Genomic DNA, 21569 nt, shown 5'->3' with positions numbered 1-21569 from the left:
ATCAAAGAAGTTACATTGACTTTTCTGACAGCTGTCTCAACCAGGAGGCCAAGGAGGAAACAAAACAGAACTACTGATGAGATCTGAGATTTATTATCACAGCTTTTTTGGAAAAATCTATGAAACCACATCAGTTCCAGTGACTGTTCTGTCCTGCCTGTCAAAGCACTTGTGATAAGGCTAAATTCTCTGCAACTTTTGATCTATAGAGGAATTCTGTGTTTATTCCTGTTTATCTCCTGAAATGCAGTTTCTTTCACTCCCTCTATGTTTATTTCCTTTTGCTTTCCACTCCATACATACTCCACTTGGTATAACTGGTACCTCAGCAGAGAAAGTAAGTTATCCAGGGTAACCAGGAGACCAGGTCTCAAGCATCTCAGGTCACTTGAATGCACTTAGTCATTTACTCTGGCAAAAAATACCCAAGAATTGAGGCCCAGGTTCAACTAACACAGGGCACATGTCTGAACATGAGTGCTAACCTTGCAGGGAAATGTCCTAATTGCTTTTAGCGAGTGATTTTCTAACATAAAACTGCTATCTTTTCAAAAGTGGCATGTGAATTTCCATACAGCACCCATAGGTTTGACTTAAACTATCATTTCATGGAAATGTTTATGATTGCTCAAGTGGGGACTGTAATGGGGTGCAGATGTAAGAGGTATTTACAGATGAATGTAGCTCATAGACCTAGTTCACATACTGGAAACATTTGTCATATATTTTTCTTTACAATGCAGTTAAGACTCCAGTCCACAAGTGTACAGAATTTGCAACTCTTCTTGGGTAGACCATGCTATCTGAGGAGAATGGTATGGCAAAATGTGCTAATCAAACACATTTTATAGACTTTCTGTAAGTGAAACAGTGCTCTTCTTCAGGTCAGATTGGACTTTATTTTCAGAAGCACCAGGGGTTCACTGTTTCCCATTCTCTAATATTTGTTCAGAATTAAAAATGCAAGTTATCAAATTGTATGTGTACATACTAAAAGGTGACTATGTACATTAAAAACATTTGTCAGCAAGAACTTTTTGTATCCATCACTTTAGTTCAACATGTTAGTAAGAAGATGACAGAGAATCACAGAATCATTGAGGTTGGAAAAGGTCTCTTAGATCATCTAGTCCATATACATGAAAGATTCCAATCTGCTTAGGCTTGGGTTTTTTGCTAAGTAGCATGCCGTAACTGTGGGATATGTCCAACTAATATTTAACTGGAAGAAATCTTACAGATGCATCAGGATGACTTTCATGGAGCAGTTAAAAGTATCTATATTTGTTTCACAGTGATTGTCAGAGTATAGTTTAATAATTAATTTTTTTCAAGAATTGCCTACAAGCCAGAACATAAACCCTTGCTTTGCTTGATGAATATTAATACAATTATCTTAGGTCCTATGGATAGCAAAATGTTAGGGCTAATGAACTAAAGCGGATGATCAGAAGGAAAAATCAGATTTTTTGTTTGTGCTTATGTGCACGATATGCCCTATCCTGGAAGACAGTCGAGTTCACGCTGAACGGGGCTACCGCGGGGCTCAGCACTGCGCCGGCGCGCCCATCAGGGCCATCGCAACGCCGCCGCCCTCCCGCCAGGCGCTCGCAGAGGACGCCCCGGGGCGGGCTGCGCTCGGCGCCGCGGGAGGGCGGGAGCCGCTGCAGCGAGGCAGCGCGGCACGGGCGAGGTGGTGGCGGGCCGCGTTGCCATGGCAGCGCTGCCCCAGCCGAGGGCTTAGGCGGGAGGCGGCGACGGGCCGCAGGGGGCGCCTCGTGGTCGGGCCCCGCCGGGAGGCGAAGGGGTTAAAGCAGGCGGGTGTGCTTGGCGCCGCGGGGGTCACTTGCAGGCGGGCGTGGGGATGAGCCGTCGGCGGGGGCTGAGGGTGTGAAGCCTCCGCTCTCTCTCCGGGCGGAATGGAGGCTGCTGCGGAGGATGGGTTTTATGAGGAGGCGGAGGAGGTGAACTGCTACGACTTCGAGCCCCTGCCGACGTTGCTGGAGGACGAGGTGAGTGTGGCAGGTGCGGGGACGGAGCCGGTGCGGCGGTCCCTGCGGGCATCCGAGGTGAGGCGGCCTCGGGCCCCGGTAGCCCCGGCCCCTGCCTGCGCCGCGGCACGGCGGGCAGCCCCAGTGGAGCCCGGCGGTAGCCTGGCACGCCGGCAGCGGCCAGGCCGCGGTGACACAGCCGTTCTGCTCTGGCGCGAGCCCGTGGCTCCTTCGCTCCCTTCTGCCCCGTTATCTCAGCTCCCAAGTTGGGCTTGGCCCATCCCCTCCCCCTGCTCCATGCAACAGCAAAGTCATGGTGCTCGAGGATGGGGCGTCTCGTTTCTGGCTCCTGGTGTGGCTGTGTACTAACAGCAGCTATGAAGTGTGTTTCTTTGTAGTAATCGATCAAGGGTGATTTCTTAAAAGGGTAAAAGTACAGCACCAGCTTGGTACTTGTACAGCCATTTCTTACTGCCCTGTGTAAAAACATCTTTGTCAGGAGAGAATAAAAAATGTGTAAAAAGCTATTGCATCTGTTTCCTTATTGTGCTGAATTACCTGTAGCTGGTTCTGCAGTCAGCTTTGTGTGGGTGTGCTTGGTTTTGCACTTGTTTGTTTGTTTGCTCTCACTTTGCTTTCTGTATCCTTTGATGTGAAGTGTTCCTGAATGTTTGGGTAAGTTGATTAAACTTGGAAGTGAAACTTTGGTAAGCCATATATGAGTGGCTCGTTTCCCAGAATGAACCTTGTAAAGCTCTCTTTTGGTGTTTCAAGAACCCCAGCTGAATCAGGATGTAGAGGTGTTTGAAATGAGAAGTCCCCACAGACTCCATAAGTCAACTCCTGGCTCAGCAGTTTCATGCTTCTGGTAGAATCTGACCCAACTCTTCTGATCTTGACGTAGGGTTTGTGTTTATCACTCATTTGGATACTCTTCTTCATCTTTGCGCTCGGTGTAGGCCTTCTCAGGCTGGTTCATGCCAAATACAAAAGGAAGCTGGCAGTGGCCTCCTCCTTACAGGTTCACTTAAAAGCTAGAAGTGGAAGAAGATCTGTTCTTTCTTCTATGTGAGGAAGACCTGAGCCCATTTCTCTCGATGCAGTCTGTGATTGTGGATTCCCATCAGTCCCTTCTGTTTAGTTTTTCCAAGCACTTTAATGTTTTCAAATATTCTTGTTGAGAGAATGATCACCTATCACCTGGTGATTAGAGAACTTTTTTCTTAAAGGGACTCCTTTGAAGAGTATTCAACTGACTTACACAGGCAACAAAATGTTTTTCTTCAGCTCTGATTAATTTAATTAATTATGTTTGCCAAGTTTTCCATGATTCTAGAACAGAGTGTTTTGAGGTTTGTGTGCACTATCTTGATAACAGGACTCGGCATTCACAGCCTTCTGGCACCTGAAGTACTCCTAGATGCTTAGTCATTGAGTGGGAACTGTGGTGTACTTGGTTTACAGCATTCAGTGTGCGAAGCAGGAAAGTGCCTGGGCAGATGAGTAGGAAATACTGGTGGTGACAGTGTATTTAAAATGTCTTTCCTGGCTGGGACTTCCTTTATATGAAACTCCTTAATATTTCATTTAAAATTTTTAAGATGTTGTCTGTGTTCAGTTTGTTTTCTCTTTGTTTTCTTTCTGCTTTTTTTGCATATACTAGTGCACTGCATTATACTTTTGAAGAAAATACAAGGGAAAACTGTGAACTAAAGTGGTGAATTGAAGTATGATTATTTAACCTATTAACTTTTCATAGTTATAATACAATAATGTCTTTTGCAAGTATCTTTTCCTGATAATGAGACAAGTGAGGAAAGGTGTCTGTAACAGTGGCAAGTTTTCCTGTAGATTTTCCATAGACCAAAATATTGCAGTTATGGCTTGCTAGAAGCTTCAACTTGCTAGAAGATGCTGAGTTACGTTCTGAAAAAATATTTGTTTGTTAATTTTTCCTCAGTGAAAACTTGTTTCTGCATAGCTTTGATTAGGGAAACTAAGTAAACATATGTCTCAATATTTTCAATGCTTCATTCTCTGAAAGGTTGTTGCTGTGCTGCAGTAGCAACTTTGGTAGCTAAGGTTATTCAGTGTGGTCATTTGAGAAACGCAGCGTTTCCATAAAGTAAATAGCTTTGTGCCCTTTGAAGGAAAGGTTTACTGTGTAGCTTTTCTGTTGTTGTTTGTTGTCTTTCTTTGGGTTGTTTTTTTTTTTTTTTATCTTTACCAGTCTGTCCATTGCTGAAAGAAGCTACTGAATATGAATTCAGCATTCTTAGGCCTTTTTTTTTTTTTTCTTTCTTTCTTTTTTTTTTTTTTCTTTAACAAAACTTTCCCTTTCCCTGGAAGGAAGATAAATTTATCTGGCATGAGATCATCTTCTTTCATTTGCACCCCAGTACAAAGATGGTTTTGTGGCTTTAAGCATAGATATTGCTACTGGTGATTGGTATCAGCTCAAGAACTCAACTCGTGCTTGACTCAAAAGAAGTTCTATCAAGTCCTGGTTGTGAATGCAAATTAATATGGAGGTTCTCCCAAACTTTACAGGCTATGTTTATTTCTTATAGTGTCTGTGAACTGAGCCTTTTGTTTCCATATGCATGTGATGGACACAATGATTTTGCATCTAATGAAATATTCTTTGCAGCTTTGATAAATGCCATCATGTCACATAGTTGTTTAGCTCTATGGTCCTAAAAGAATTAAAATAACTGGCTCATTGCTTTGATCAAAAAAATTACATTGTGCTAGAACAAGCAGTCTGTCTTTCTTTCCCAAATCTGTCCTCATCTACCAGCATGGTCATCTTCAAAACTTGATGTTTTATGGCCAGCTCCTTTTCATATGTTTGTGTTTTCAAATTTAAGAACCTCTGTGCTGCCTTTCATGCTTGAAAGGAATTCCCCATAAAAACATGCAAAGTTTTCTTATCCATCCTCAAAATCCAATGGCAGCATTACGCATACAATGCTGAGGACAGCACAGAGAAAATGAGATTGTCTTTCTCATGTACCTGAGCTGTAACAGCTTTTGCTCTTCTGTGTTGTGTTGGACTGAGCTGGGTGAGCACTGATGGCACTGCACTAATTCTTCTGTTAGCGAATTAATACATCTTTAGGCTGGTGAAAACTTCAATATTGAAAATAAAAGTTACAGTTGCCAAATAATAGTAAGCATGATTCATTTCCTACTTGGTTTTTTTTCCTCAGTTGTTAAGCATAACTTAATAATTAAGTTGTTATTGCTTTAGTCTAAAAGCAAAATAAATTTTGGTTTTAGGATTGGTCCTTTTTTAAAGGATATTATGAATGAAGTACTTCTTCCTCTGAAAAATGTGTCAACAAACTTTCTCTGTCAGTAAATAATAATAGAAATCCTGATGTTTTCCAATAATGAGGTACATAATGTCAGTTACAGCTCTGTTTTTCAAGCTTCCCATGCTTAAAAGTTCAAACCACTACAATTCAGTTTGCATTCTGTTTGGCTGACATTGAGATACTTTCCTTTCTATACGTCAAGTAATATTTGGTTGCATCTTTAATTCAAGTTATGCTTACTATCTTTCAGAAAGTGTGGTCTTTAGTCTTAATGTCCTTGCTGTAATCATAGCGTGAAGGGAAGGTGATTTAATGTTTTAGGACAATAGCTTAGAAACTAAGTCTGTGAACTGTCTTGATCCTAAGAGCACTGGGAATAGTGGACAACTGAAATGCTTGGTTTTTATGTCTAAGAACACTTTTCCTACAGCATGTTGGACTTCTGAGGATTTATTAAATGATCTACGCCACTAAACTTCATAACAGCATCATTTATAAGGCAGGCCAGTTTAGAGGATACTTTTCCACTGGTAGGGAAATTTTCACTGTGAAGGGAATTTAAAAGGAGTTTATCGAAAACCACCTGGGAGAGTCTAAGGAAGGCACGTGTTAAACAAAATGTTTTAATTTCATTTCTCTGCTTTTACCTCTGAATGGTCTGTTTCCTTAACTTTGATGCAGTGTTTATGTAACTTACATAATTCCTATAGTAAGTCTATTTTTGATGTTAACGTACTGTGATACCTATGTTTGGATTAACTGTGCTTCTTGGAGACTTCTTGTGTTAAAAGCAGCATAGAGAATTTTATGTTTCTTGGGGTGTTAATCAGTGTCCTGAAAAGTCTCAGAACTTGCTGGAAATATTACTTGTAGTCACTTGTGTCAAATATAATCTATGGTACCAAAAGTAATGTCATGAAATGTAGAGTAATTTATGAATTCATGTCTTGGCAGGAGAATGTGTCCCTTGCTGATATTTTGTCACTGCGAGATAGCTGTCTTAAAGAGCAAGATATTTGGGCAATTTGCCTGGAGTGTTGCCATTCTCTGAAGAGCATTGCCCATTCTGCAATCTTCCAGACTCTTTGCATCACTCCTGACACTCTGGCTTTTAACACCAATGGCAATGTATGCTTCATGGAACAACTCAGTGGTAAGTATTTGTGTTTCCAGGCAATTTGTTTTAAAACTATGGAAACTCATAGTGAGAGTCTGTAGTAAAGCATTCTAGTCTATTCTGAAGACTTAAAATTAAAATAAAGAAGAAAAAAAAAAAAGGCTTGTTTAGGTATAGAGATCTGCATGAAACTGTGTGCTCGGTTTGTGGTTGATCAATAAAGACTTGTATGAGTTTGGATAGAAGACTCATCATAGTTACTTTAAGACTTGTCCAGGTTAGTTTAATGTATCTCCATCTCCTACATAGGTTTTTTGTCAGTGTATCTGCATGCCATGTCCTTGTTTGCATGGAATTGGTTTCCTTTGTTTTAAGTAACTTGTCTTAACTTGAAGTTTGGATAGGGAGAAAAGCTGGCTTTATATTCATAAGGGGATATGTATGAAAGACTTATTGCAGGGGATAAATCCAGTGGATTAAAGACTCCTCTAATATTTTTGCTTGCAGCTGGAAAAGAAAAATTGATTTCTTCATAAAAGTTTTAGTCTAATTGAATAGCTGGCAAACAACTGATCCAGGAATTTGCCCTATTCAAGTATTTAAGATGTGTGATTATGGGAATTCCTGTATAATGCAGGTGATGTACAAATATTTTGTTCTCTGATGTCATATTAATCTCTAAGGAAGTGATTTTTTTTTTTTTTTTCCTGAGTTCTTAAAATTGTGTTTTTCCTAGGAATGATTGGGGAAAAAAAAAAGCATATGTTGTTCCCCACCCCCCTTCTGCCACCCCAACTCTCCCCTGTGTCCTTGAGTCTTTCTCTTACCCTTTCCCTCAAATCTTGTTGTTACTTTGTTAAAATACTGTTTGCTAGATAAGGCCCTTCTGGAAGCTGTCTTTTCTTGGTTTCTCACTAGCTGTTACTTATGCATTTATTCTTCCAGAAGAAAATGATGACCTCTGGAGTTCCTTGCCAGTGAGAGAAAATGAACAGCCTGTCACCTCTGCTTTTACAGAGTGCAGGTTCTGTGCTAAGGAAAGTGACAGACATCCAGTAGGATATTCTGCCAAGTGCTCTGATATCTTCTTGTCTGTTCAAATCAGACAAATCTCTATTATAAACACTATGGTTAAGGGATACAGAGAGTGTTACTGATTATTAAAAACTATACATTTGTACAGCCTTCAAACTGTTCCCTTGAAAGAAGGAAACAAAGGTAGCTGCCATTTCTAAATGTCAAACAAGTCTTACACCATAGATCTGAGGTTACTGTCTTCACAATATGCATCTCACTTCTGAAGTACAGACACAAAAGTTATATTAGAGCTAAAACTGTGATGAGTGTGTGATGTGTGTGAGTGTGCTATTTTTTCTCCCCGTTGAGAAATTATCAACAGACTGTGATGTTACATGTATGCTTGTATGCAGCAGTAATTTCAGTTTCTCATAGGAAGTTCCTTTCTTCCTTCTTCAGCCTGCAGTGCTTCCTCTAGTAGCTTAGTTCTCTGCTAGGCAGCACCCGCATAAGGAATGTACTTCTTCCATATATTACCATAATTAACTATGTCATGGCCCATGAAAGAGAAGGAAGTTAGCTTTTCACTTTGCTTTTGCTGCTTGAACCCAGGTCTGCAGTGGAAACTACCAAATGAAAATGTCCTGTTAACCAAATACAAGCCATAGCTGATTCATACCTACTTAGACGATAACTTGGTCCAAGCATGAAGGTCTGAAGATATGCCAGAAGTGGTTAGATGTGTTAAATAAATCTCTATGGGGTGTTTTATCTATTTTGTTTCATGCTTGAAAAGGTATAGTATCTTCTGGTAGAAAGTTTGCAAATAACACTTTGCTTACAGTACTGGAAACACGGATAACAAGTTCTTTGTAGATTGGGGGTGAGTGAACCAAAATGCCGTTGTTTCCTGTATATCAAATAGTATACAAGTTTTATGGTACAAACTCAAATTAGTATGTTTTTTATAGAAGCACAACTACTAATTTCTAATCCAATACATTTTCTTTTCCTTTCAAAGATGATCCAGAAGGTGCCTTTGTTCCACCAGAATTTGATATCACCGGTAACACTTTTGAGGCAAGTTCATAAATTTCTGTAAAATAGTTGGATTGAACTTCTTCATTATTTTCACTGTGCTAAACGCTCAGAATTCTTGGTGTACAATCTTAAAACATTTTAAGATTATGAATGGGAAATTGTGCTTCTTTAGGAGCATGCCATGCCTTTTGTAGTATTGAAAGGTATACTTAAAATTCTGTATTTCTGTATAAACATTTGTTCACTAGCTGTTAAAATGTGAGAATCTATTTTGACTGAATAACACATTGCCTTTAACCACAGCTGGTCCTATGTTACATTCACTGGTGTCCTTCATTCATTATATTTGCTTGTTTGGGGACTAGCCATGAACTTTTATGACTAAATATAAAATGTGTTTGCTATCTTCTTCAGTAAAATAATTCATGGAAGGGTAATCGGCAATATTATCTTTGGTCTAATGAAGAAGCAAATGACTATCTGTTGCTTCGCACTGCATAAATGCTCTACATTGTTAAATTAAATTAGATTTAAATTGTTTATACTAATTCATTAGCCTCCCAAATCAACCATCTCATTGCATACTGGAAGAGTGCTTGCTTGCTTAGCAGTATCTGTTGTTTTTTTGTACACTTTTTTTTCCTAGCATGTGTTTTTTAGATAGAACATCTTACAGATTAAAGCACTTGAATTATCATCATTCAGTATATAAAATAAATGAGTCTACTTTGTACATGGTACTACATAAGAACCTTCTATCATTAGTAGTTTTCTTTTTCATAGTCATTTTTATTTTCCTTTGTATTCCCTGAGGGGGAAAGGGTAAAATGAATTACATAGTACTGCAAGTAAGATGAGAATGATTAAGATGGGGGGGTGACATGAGAGTAGTAGAGAGAGAGAATGTGAAATTGCACAGGCTTGGAAGTTTAGGAATGCAGTGTTCTTCTCTGTTGCTGTGCTTTTTGAATGTAGTTATATAGATCATCAGAGTTGTATTGAAACTGTTTGTGCTCAGTATCCTGCTTGATCCCCAAGCTGGGATTTTCTGAGTTACTGACACTGGGAATCTGATGACAGAGGGCTTCTCAGAGGAAGCCAGCTTTATGGAAAATAGAATAGTGTTTTATAACTGAGGAAAGGAAGTTCTGAAGTGTGGTCCAAGGGAGATTATATTTCTGATTTTTTGTTATAATTCTGCTGCAGTTAAAAAATCCGCTGAAATAAATGTTCTCTGTACCTTGCTCCTCAAGAAGCCTGTAGGACCTGAGACAGACACTTTGAAGATTCGATCTTCAAGAGCTTGCATACTTTTTGCCCTTTTTCTGTCTCTAGGAGTTGCTGAACTCTGGTATGAATATAACAAATAAACACACTGAAGAAGAGACACGGGTCAAAGTGAAACGGGGATCTGGGAAGACTAGGAATACAAAGTGACCTGAAATTTTAGTTCTGTCTGATATACAAGGCCACTATATTCATCTTGTATAAAACACCTCTGCATACAGGTTTATTATTTGAATCTTCTCATATGGTAGTTCTTAGGAGCCTGTTAAGACTTTGGTGATTCCTAATACCAAGTACAGTGCAAGCAACAATTACACGGTCAGTGAAGGTTCTTTGAGTAGGAGTGGCTCTGAATGTTGACCCTTTTACTTTCTTTGCAAAGGCTGATGAAAGTACCTGAAGGTATGCATTCAACTGGAGGAGAAGCAATGTCATCGTGCTCTTTCCTGCAGTGAAATGGGGGGAAGGGCTGGGTATACTGATTTCTGTTCCTTTCCCTGTTTCTTTATCTAACAAGTTGAGGAACATTGCAAAGCAAGAGACCAGTGCTACAAGCCTGACCTGTTGCCTCAGCTGTTTTCCGTTCAGCGATCTACAGTGGTGCAGAAGGCTGACAAATCACTCTTTTTCTCCTTTGAGGTGGAGGTGTATCTGGGAATTTTGCCTCTTGTCAGCCAGGGGATGCTGAGTATTCATGGAATTCTCAAAGCTTTACCTGTTGCTGCTTGTAGCTTTGGTTCTTTTTAAAATATTTAGGACCTGATCAGATTTTGGTTGGGATCTACACTGAACTCAATTTGCTTTAGTAGTTTCTAAGATAGGAGGTAGGTCTGATCTTTAAGTTACATTTACAAGATTATAAACTACTGTGATACTTCCAAGGTAATTGTTTCTTTCTTGCTGCTAATACTTAAACTTTCCTCTGTTTTTCAACAGTATTGATACATTTGTCTATTCCTTCATCCCTAGTTGTAATCTTCTATTATGCAGTAGTGGAATGGCATTGGTGTGTACATACATGTCTGTGAGGAAACCCTCTGCGATTTTGCTTTCTTGGTATTGTAAGATTCAATTGCTCTATACAAATAAGCTGCACCTTCTATAGGTGCCTGTAGAGGCATGAAAGCTTTTGTTAGTGCTTCTTCCTTGGTAATGGTCTTAGTTTTTTTTGTTGAAGGAACGTTTCTGCGGCTGTTCGCTTTCTGTTGTCAACAAAGTATACTAGTGTTTATATTGAAACTATTCAATGTCAGTATAAGGAGAGAATTAGTATTGGAACCACAGATTGTGTTTTTGGTGATCTTTGATTGCTACTAGTCTGGTGTCAAAGCTCAACTGATTTAAAATAGTCATGTCAGCCAGAAGTATCGCTTAATTCAAATGTGACCCATTTTGTGGCTTTGAAAATGGAAGTATATAATGCAGTTTGTGTAGCTACTGGATGACTTCTCCCTCTTTAAAAAAAAAAAGAAGAAAAAAAAAAAGTCCTTCAAATAAAGCTACAGTTATTTCAACAAGAAATGTTTTGTTTCCTGCTTTGTGAATTACTGATCCAGACCTCTAATGGAGTTGTGACTCCAGTCTAATTAGTTACTAAACTTAGCTGGCACTCACAAGTACACCAGGGCAATAGACACAGGAAACAAATTGAAATGCATTATTGTTCTGGTGTCTGAAACAACACTATTTAAAATTTCAGTTTCTGGTATTTTAAATAGCAAGAGATGTAAAGCTTGCTCCTAAGGCCAATGCACAGAACTGAAAAGCATTGTAGTTATTTTTACATGCTTTCTTTTAGGCTCGTGCTTTGTTTCATGACTTGTTCTCTATTTGTAAAGTGAGAACACCAACTTCAGCTACTGTACTTCAGTTAATAGTAGGAAAGTAAAAGCTAGCTCTCAAGGACTCCTCTATTCCATACCTGATATTAACACCAGCTCTTTATGGAGAAGAATGTTAAGAAGAAAGTAGTTGTGAAAGGGGCCAATGGTGACGTGTGGCCAGGCTCTGCATCTGGTGACTTTGTTAGTGCTGTCACTGTTTGAACCTGTGGGGCTGGAATAAAAGGGATGGAGGATGGATTGCTGTCTCTGAGGGGTTCCAGAGGCCTTGAAAAGATTGTTGCCAAGCACTTGGATCACTGTTTAATAGGGTAGTTTTATCATGTCCTCTTCTTGCTGGTGTAAGAAGAAAAAAGTGTATTATCACAATAAAAAAGAAAGCTGAACAGGTGCCTTTGTTCTCTGGGACCTCCTGGGTATCTATTCCTTTTAAATCTTTTCCTGTAATATTGCTATCTCCTTGCATGCTGTTGCTGTTACCATTGTGCCTTAGAAACTGTGCTGTTAATGGTTAATGCTGTAAAAAGAGAGGGGAATGGGGTAAACGAGAGAAATGTTTTTACCTTTCCTAGGAGATCATTTTTAGTGCTATGATCCATACTGCAACTCTAAAGAAGTGGATTATTTTACAGTACACTTAATATCATTTTTCCTTTTATTTTTAATACGTATGCAAGTATGTGATGTTGTTGTGCTTGGTAAAAGCTTTCTCATCATGTCATCGAGCTGTTATTTGCCTGCACTGATGGGAAGATGCTATAGTAAATACTGGCTTTTTTTTTTTTTTTTTCCTTTTAAGTTTTCCCTAGATCTTGAGCTAAGTCAGCTACAAATAAATGTCTGAGTATAAATTGCTAGTCTCAGATTATGTAATACTCTACTAGTGTGCTGTTGTAGGGAGTAGTATAGAATGTGTGGTTTTTCTGTTCTAGAAAAATCATGAAGAGATGGAGTTGCAAAAATGTTTCTTTTAAAATTGGTGTACTTGAATAATTTGCTAAGCATATATATATTCATCTTCAGTGTAAACTGATTCTTTATTCCCTTCTCTAAATAGGAAAGGTTTTTCTTAATGAAAATGGTCCCATGTCTTTTTTTTTTTTTTTTTTTTTTTTTTTTTTTTTTTTTGCTGTGGGCACTACAGTGCAGGACTTGTGAAATTTGACCAGTGGGAGGCACAACAGGAACAGCTAAATACTGGTGACTTCATTAATAGTTTTATTTCCATCGCTACAATAGAAACTGCCTCAGGTTAAAAACATTGGCTGTCTCAAACCAGTTTCAAGTAGCTGTTTGTCACTATCACAAAACTGCCATTGAGTCTGACACAGAGGTTCATTGATACAGAACCTCACATTTCTAAGATATGAGCTTTCAGTGAGATGAAGGACTAATGTCTGCCATGTATGAACTTGCATTTATAGTCTTTTAATAATATGGCTATTCAATTTCAGTTGTTCTAGTGAACCTCTAGAATCAGTGAATTTTCGGTCTGCCTTTTTCTATGTCTGAAGCAGACTGGATAATGATTCTGTTTAATAACTTCTTTCATTATTTAGAAGTGATAAAATGCAGTAGTTCTGGGACTCAATATGCAGTAGTATTAAATTTTTTTCAGGTGTAAAAACGTGGGGGGAAATAAGGTGATACTGACTTAAATACTGTGCTACCATGGAAGGAGAGGGGAGAAGTATGGGATAGGCACCAGGAAGAGAGTGAAGTTCTGCTTCCATCTTCTCAGCTAGAACTTCTTGTTGCTTTTTGCTGCTACAGCAGGTGTGAGGCATGCAATAATCCCAGTGGTGACTGGAGTCAGAAACAGTAAAGGCTGATTGCTGGCATTCTCTTTATTAAACTGTGACAACTGTTGACTTGAAGTTTTCAGTGGATTATAGATTATTTAGTCAACAAACCAGCAAAAACTTTCAAGTGTCTCAACAACTTTATTTCAAATAGAGAAGATGAACTAAAGATATTTTAAGAGTCTCGATAGTTAAAATTCATGACTTTTATTGCTATGAGATGTGTCAAGATGGATTGTTATCTACCATGTTCATATAAACATTTTATATGCATATAAATGCATGCATTGAAAAGCCAAATTAAATTTACTGATCTAGAGAATAGATAAGGAAAGGCCTGGGGTGTATGTATAATTTGGTCCTACTAAAGAAAACTGAGCTGACGGTTTGGTGCTGCAGTATTTCTCAGTAGCTGATCATTACTGAGCTAGTGCTCAGGTCTCAGCTGTTGGTCCTTCTCTAAATTATAAAGCTGTCTTCTTTCCACTGAATCAAAACAGTAGAAGTTATAAAGGAAGTTTTGCCTTTGCTGCTTCTCTGGTAATTTAAAGCAGTGGCTTTGAATGTTATGATATTATTACTGTTCTGTTCTTTCTTTAGTTCTGAGAAGAAAAAGAAAACTTTTTGCCAGTTCTTCTGGAGGGTTTTTTTGGTTTTGTTTTTATATGATGGAGAAATAAGTTCTTTGAAACAGCTAGTGTCCTTTTTATTGAGTTCTACTTCCATTGGTTTCATATAGGCTCCTTTGGAGACTCATTCTGTCCAACAGCAAAAAGGCTTCTCATCAGCAAATGGTAACTTCTCTTTTAGTCTAAATCATTCTATTTTCTGAGTGTATTTAAGGCTGTCTTTTTCTTCAGTGACAAAAATAAATTACTTTTATTTAGTTACGAGTGCCTCTACTGTGCTATAGAAGAGTAAATGAAATCCTCCTGCTCTTGCTCTTACATCGTTGACCCAACTAAGGAAAGATGAAGAACTTTACACTGAATAATATCACCCTTTAGTTGTTTTACACAAAGAGCTAACCAAAGGAAGGAATGTGAGACCAACAGTTGAAAAATTTTTGTCATCTGTCTTTTTTTCTTATTTCTTTTCTTTTTGAATGTATAGGATCTCTTAGAATGTATAACTTGATGTCCCCAAAAAACCCCTACAGCTTGTTGCTTACTTCTGAAGTTGCAAACTTAGCACGTTTCTTTTCTCACGGGCTTCTTGAGCCTATTTTCTCTAAATCTGAACCATAACTTTTCAGGCTTGCTTTTATTTTCATCAATAGAATTGTCTTACGGGCAGAAGAATCTCTCTAGAAGACAAATGACTGTGTATAGATAACCTATTTTATGAAAATATGTAGTACTTTGTCTCTTCCTTACTTCATTATTAAGTAGTTATAAGTGGGTTTATTAAAGCTATCTGTTTTCCTTATGACTGGGGGAGATTTATTCTTTCACACAAAAGCTTTTTTCTGACCTGCTTAGTTGAGGATTTTGTTGCTGTGAGGAAAAGATTACTTAAGCTAGTGTTTTATCTTAAAGCAGCTGGTATGTGTGGTAGTTTACCATTGTAGCAGCCTGATGAGTGATGCTGACTGATTTTGCAGATTAGTTCCCTTAAAAAACAAAAAGCTACAGAAAGAAGCACACGTGATTTTGTCCCAGTATGTTTGTGCTACATCGTAACTCTAAGCTCTTTAAAGGTGCACAAATATTTTGGATCAGTTGTTCTGTGGCCTCTTCTAGATGAACTCTTCTGATCAGTTCTGATAGCTTCATCCGTAACTGAGAAGGTGTCTTCCTTAGTTCTGGTGGAATAATCTGTTAGTTTTCAATTCTAACCATTCAAATGAATTTCTTTGGTGGTCCCGTCATGGCCTTGCTGGATGAAAGAATTTAATTGTGCTTTCTACTCATTTCTGTAATTTACTCTTTACCACATTTCAGAATGCTTTCCATGTCATTACTTTATGTTTAAATGCCTCTGTCCTGCATTTTGTATGCTTTATGTGGTTGTTCAGGTCATTTGTAAAGATTCATGATTATTGTTAATGTCTGGAGACTTCAGATTACTGAAACAGTGAGAAATATTTTTAACCATTTGCATTTGCTGAAAAAAAGTTTTCACGACTGTATGAAAGCATTCATAAATACTTCATTTTTGAAAAGTTTGACTTAAAAGTAGGTGGCAGATGAGAAGTTTTCCTAGGCTCCAGATGAAATTATGAGACTTCTTCAGTCTGCTCTGTAAGTTGGATGGTTATAGAGTTATCTCATTTGTCTGCTTTAAATTCAGTCAACAGAAATTCCAGGGTTATGAAAAAATGTGTGCCATTTACGTGTCATTCTCCTTAATTACAGAATTTCAAGGAAGCTCCTTTGAGAACTAATCACTTGTATTTCAAGTTTAGGATCTGAACACCTGGAAAATGCATTGCAGGTGGCTTAGGCTTTCTCAGGTGACCACTAGATCAGGTTTATTAGTTGGTATATGTCTTCTCCAGGATTCTTGAGCTTCTGAGCTCTTCTACTAAGTTAATAAAGTCAGAGACTCCTTGCTCTCAACTATAAAGTCAACAGATGTTGCTGCTTTACTTAGTAATATTGATTTAATCAGGCTGTCACTTTGGAGGAAACAATCTGTGAATGTAGTATATGTGTTACACTTCCCTTGTGAAATTTTTTGTGTATGCAGTACTGTTCAAGTCATATCATGGTTATATAAGTCATTTCTATATGTCTCATCTAATTGACAAGAGAGAGCAGGATTCACTTCTGCAACGAGTATTTCTCTATGAATCTTTTTTAGAAACAAACAAAAATCTTTTTTGTTTATCCTCCCGTTTGCATTCCTGGCATACTATGAGAGCTACCTATTGACCTGCTATTTCAGTCACATGCAGCTCCTGTAAAAATCAGTGTTTTAAGAGAGTAAAAAAAAAAAAAGTTTGAGGGCAGAGGCAGTGATGCTCTTTGGATGTTGTCTGCTGAAATATTATATAATAATGTAAGTTCAGAAGTGTTTGGCCAACTTTTTACGTCTACAGTTCATGAAAGATCCTAGTTTCCTGTAGAGAACTAGGAAGAATCTACCTAGATTAATTTCAAGGAAGAATTAACACTTGCTATACAGTAATAAATATTTTGCTAGAATCCTGATGTCTTTGGTTCATGGCACAGTAATGGAACTGGAGAGCTCTTTGAGTTTATTGGCCCACAGTGCTCTTAATGGTAAGTATTCATCTTAAATTCTTTAGCTCTGAAACGTGGAATAAGTATATCCCCACAGAGAATTGTGTGACTGAACTATTTAGCTCAGTGGTTTATCAATAAGCAGCTTCTCTTACGTTTTAGATAAAGGGTATACTTTTTAAGACAAAACTTCAATGACTGCAAATAATACATTTGCTATACGATGAAAAAGATCTTGCATGTGTGCAGTTGAGGGAAGATAAAATGAGCCTGCTCAGCATTCATATAAGGGCTTCCCAGGTTTCCTTGTTTCTGTGCCTACAAGGGAATAAGTTGGGTTAGTTTACTGAAGTGATAAACGAATTACCTATGGGGGGTAACTTATAAGTAGGGAGGTTAATGGCTGATAAAGCATAAGGAGAATTGTGATATGTGAAACTTAGTTCCAAAAAGAGTTTAAAAAATTGCATTAAGAAGCTTTAAAGATATATGCTGTCTAACCTTTGAGGTCTTTAGGAGTTTTACTGCAATACTTTTCTTTGCCTGTCATAATTACACTTCTACAGTCTTGCAGGAGAGTAGTCAGTTGGGGCTATTCATTAGTGTTAATCTCTGTGATTATGGGAGACTGAAAATGGAATTGTTAGAAACATGTTCGTAATTTGTGTCATCAAAGATAAGAGTAATTTCATGGACGCAGGCTGGTTTTAAAACAGTCAGCTAGCTTGTATGTTATTCTTTGTGTGACTTCTTTAAGCAAAATGGATGTTTACAACAGTCACTGACAGTGGCTCAAGATATGTCTGTCTTTAGCAACTGGAGTAACAGCCTCTTAAAACTATCTTGCAGTAAAGTTGAAAAATTCCTATTTATTCTGGATGTAGCTTTGGGTCAACAGTATTGCTTTTCAGATTCATCACTGCCAGAGATACTGGAAATTTAGTCTGTGGACAACAGTCAACTTTTCTACATAGCCATGTAGAAGACCAGAACAGCCATTAAAACATGTTTGCAAGTAATATGGAGACTCCTGTGAGCTTATCAAATGTTTCTTAAAGAAATTTTATGCTCTGACCAAAGAAGACCTGAAAAAGACACAAAAAGAGCAACCTAAGATTAGGAAAGATTAGGAAGCAAGTCAAAAGGTATACTTTACTTAAAAAAAAAAAAAAAAAAAAAAAAAGTTTAACACTGTATTTTTCAAATAAATTGGAAAGGACTGTAAACGTAGTAGGTTAAAGGTGTGGGCCAAAAATAAAAGTGTATGGAAGTGTAAAAAATAAATAAATAAATTGAGCAATATAATGGAAATCTATCAAAGGCAGGAAATGTTGCCCAGAGTCTTCGAGTCAGCAGATCAAGAATGTATTAAAATTTTTCAAAGAAAGCTGTAGCAGAAAAAATGAAAAACTGCATGATTTTTCTAATCCTTTTCTGTGCAGAGGAACCTTCAGGAGGTTCTAACACTGCAGTGGTTCTTCATGGGAAGCCATCAATATTTTTATTTAATCAGCGTTTGTAGAATAGACTACTGACCGTGTTGACAAAATTAGCTGTAAAATAAATTTCTATGTGCAGATGGTGAAGCAGCATTCATAAAGTAAGTAATTACTTGCAGTGATATTCTCAAGTCTGGAAGAAGATGCCATGAGGGAGAAATTAGGCTTGAAATCTGCAAAGCCTTTCTTAGCAGCAGCCATACAGTGATTACTTGCCAGCCCTCATAAATGAAAGAAGTACTTGGCAACAATGAAGTATATACAGGTGGAGTTAAAATAAACATGAGGAAATACTTCTTTGTTATGCGATAAACTGTGGAAATTCCTGTAAAGCCAGAATGCAAAAAGATGTGTGGGTAAAATTTAGGAAATTTTAGAAAAATTAGGAATTTTTAGAAAAGTATTTTCCTGAACCATTACAGATCAGCAGCCCTCAGCTAAAAGGCAGTGATATTAGAGTGACGTTCTAGGTAAGGCTTCCTTAGTTCAGACATGCTAGAGCATATCACAAGAAACCAAAGCATAATAAAATGTAGTAAAGATAGTTATACTGTATAAGTGCATTTAGATTTTGATTGGTTCTTTTCTAAGTTGTAGCACTGCTTTTTAGATGATTGCATCTGCAACATCTTATTTATGTTTTGCAATGTAAACTGATCACCTAGCACTTGCCAAAGAACATGTTAAGACTTGAAAGTGTTCACTTAGTTGTTACGCCAATAAAAAGGCAATTGGAGACTTGAAATACATGCAGATTGCAAATGGGAATGAATTGTTTGAGGTGAATTCGATCTGTGGCTGCATTTCATTGTTCTATTTTGTAAAGAAGCCTTGTACAAGAACTTTTCAGACAAAACTGAGAAGCTACTGCCTCTAGAAGGGATAAACTGCAAGTGTAGCATTAGTTTAAATGTTACTTTTTTGACTTTTGATGTTGCTAATTCAGGATAGAGTGCATGTTTTGTGGATAGCCTTCTGGTTAAGGCTTCCAGCACATTCTGCAGATCTTCTATGCACTCAAAATGCCAAAAGAATAAAAAGCTACTATTAAATAAAGTGTCTTCTAGTAAACAGTTTGTTTGTGCAGAAAAGAGTTCTACAAGAAAGGAAAGTATTGAAAATAATAATTGGTCCATTTCCCTCTCATTTTGTTGCTGAAGGACGTTGCTATACGAGTTCCATTTGCACAAAAAACACTTTAGAGTGAGCTAGCATAGTAAAAAAAAAAAAAAAAAAAAAAAAAAAAAAAAAACAACAACCATAGGTAATTATTAAATGTTTTCTTCTAGAGGCAATTTTGTTAAGCATTAACTTGAATTTGTTTAAATATGCAGTTTATATATTTATAAATTGCATAAATATGCAATTTATAAGATACTGAAGCTTTCACTTATGGTACCTTTAAACGATTTGAACTTTGACAGGGTGAAAACATCTATATATTTTCCATCAATCTCGATAAAGGAGAGAAAAATGGTGTATGGTAAAATAAGGGTCAGAGCACAGTATCAAAACAGAAGTTGTCTTGTTCTTTTCCTATAATTCCAAAAATATTTTACAAGAAGTATTAATTCTATTACAGTCTGTCTTTTCTAGTTTTGCTGAATACCTAAATTTCTAAACTCAGTGAAATCTCAATACAAAATGTAAATAGACATTATTCACAATCCTAAATGCTTATGCAGTTGTTAATCAAAAGCTCTTTTGTGAGTTTTTTTTCTGCATTGTTTTTCTGCAAATATGAGCTCCAATAGAAGCCTAGTTCTTGAGCCCTGCCAAGCATTGATACAACAGAGCCTCTGTCATGCTCTGTGTAGGCCTGGAGTTTTTGCTTCCTCTCCTGATCTTTTAATTTATAGAGTTTTCAAACAAGAGTACATCATTATTCTCTGATTTCACTTCCTGTAGTGTGAACTGATCGTAAAATGGTATGCAGCAAGCCAAATAACTTTGGATTGGAACTGATGGATACCTTTTTGAATATATTTTACTCATAGTATAAAACTTTAGTGCTGTCAGAAACTGTTCTCTGCCTAAGCCTGAAGATTTAAAAAAGTGTCATCTTCACTTTCTGAATATTTATTTTATTACTTTTGAGTCTTGCTACGCCTTTGTCTTGGAAAACAATGTAATATAATTAGAATGCATCTTTGAAGCCATTTGTATGATTGTCATCTTCAAATTTTTCTCAAACATAGAGCTCCCTTTCTGAAAAGAATATATTCAGGACCTCACATCATACTTGTGGCTTTCCCAAGGACAGCTTTTCTCTGTGTTACTGTTTTGATTTTTAAAGCATGTTATTTCCCCAGTGGCCTTCCCAGTAATGCATACTGTGATCCTTGCTACTTTGGATTAAGTGTGGATGTACTCCTTAGAAAGCCAGGTCTCCAGATCTGGATTTTAATATAAGTTCTCCTTCCCTGTGCTTTTTTCTTTTTTTCTTTCCCCTCCAAGCTGATAGAGTAATATAGTCTTACCATCATGGCCAAGGTACTTGTTACAAGTTGCTTATGGTCTTTGACTTGAAAGCTGCTTTAGGAACTGTGAAGAAAGTTGATTGTTGTTGTTTATTTGTTTTAATTTGCCTTTTCCCTTTTGAATCTTTCTTGAAATGCATACTAGTTATCAACTTCTGCAACGTAGCAATTCCTATAATTCATTCTCCTTAGAGTTTAAATTCGTTTCTTGGTTTATGGTTAATATCTCCCTCGCTGCCCCTCACAAGAAACTGAGACAAAATCTTCACTGGAAGGGGGGAAATTTAGATTGTGAGGTTAATTTTACTGAGAGCAGTCAGTTTTAGTAGGCATCAGATCTTTTACACATGTGAATTTACTTTATCTACTGCATTTATCATCTTGAATTTCTCCCAGAAGGTGAAAACAACTTCTTAAACAGTGTGATAAGTAAAAGCAGCATTTTTGATGCATGAATTTGGAGAATACCCCACCTAGTGGATGACCATAAACTAATTTTCTCATTGTTCCACTTAAGATAAAAGGCTTAAGGTAAAGTTGAGCTAAAGAACAGTTTTTTCGTGGATACCTTAATAAAAGCAAAGTGGTATACTGTGATGATGTGAAATATGTCATGTTGAAGCAAGAAATCTGTTTTTCTTTATGCTTTCTACACTCTGTAAGTCTAATATCTGTGTCCAGAAATTCACATAAAGACTGGAAGATGAGTGGCTGGAGAGCAACTCATTAGAGAGGGATGTGGGGGTGCTGGTTGACAGCAGCAGATTCAACATGAGCTAGCAATGTGCTCTGACAGCCAAGAGGGTAAACTGAATTTTTAGGTGTATTAAACACAGCATAGCCAGCTGATCAAAAGAGGTATTTCTCCTGCTATATTTAGTGTCACTGCAGCTGAACCTTGAATATTGTGTGCAGTTCTGGGCTCCATAATATAAAAAATCAAGTTCAGGTACTCGAATACATTTGGAAGCAGGCAACAAAGCTAG

General features: G+C 37.4%; 1 protein-coding gene across 1 annotated transcript in view; it reads left to right on the top strand.

Moving 5' to 3' along the window:
• Positions 1–1919: 1919 nt before the first annotated feature.
• KNDC1 (kinase non-catalytic C-lobe domain containing 1) overlaps positions 1920–21569 on the top strand; it is a gene marked incomplete at both ends in the record, with an annotated part of 56864 nt that continues 37214 nt past the window's right edge. The window contains 3 exons of the mRNA XM_079535299.1: positions 1920–2012; positions 6266–6464; positions 8467–8525. Coding sequence (XP_079391425.1) covers positions 1920–2012; positions 6266–6464; positions 8467–8525 — 351 coding nt within the window. The remainder of the gene's footprint in view (positions 2013–6265; positions 6465–8466; positions 8526–21569) is intronic.

This window comes from Tetrao urogallus, assembly GCF_951394365.1.
Source record: "Tetrao urogallus genome assembly, chromosome: 5".
NCBI classification, from domain to species: Eukaryota; Metazoa; Chordata; class Aves; order Galliformes; family Phasianidae; genus Tetrao; species Tetrao urogallus.
The sequence above is the reverse complement of the archived record's forward strand: the minus strand, read 5'-3'. Positions and strand labels throughout refer to the sequence as shown.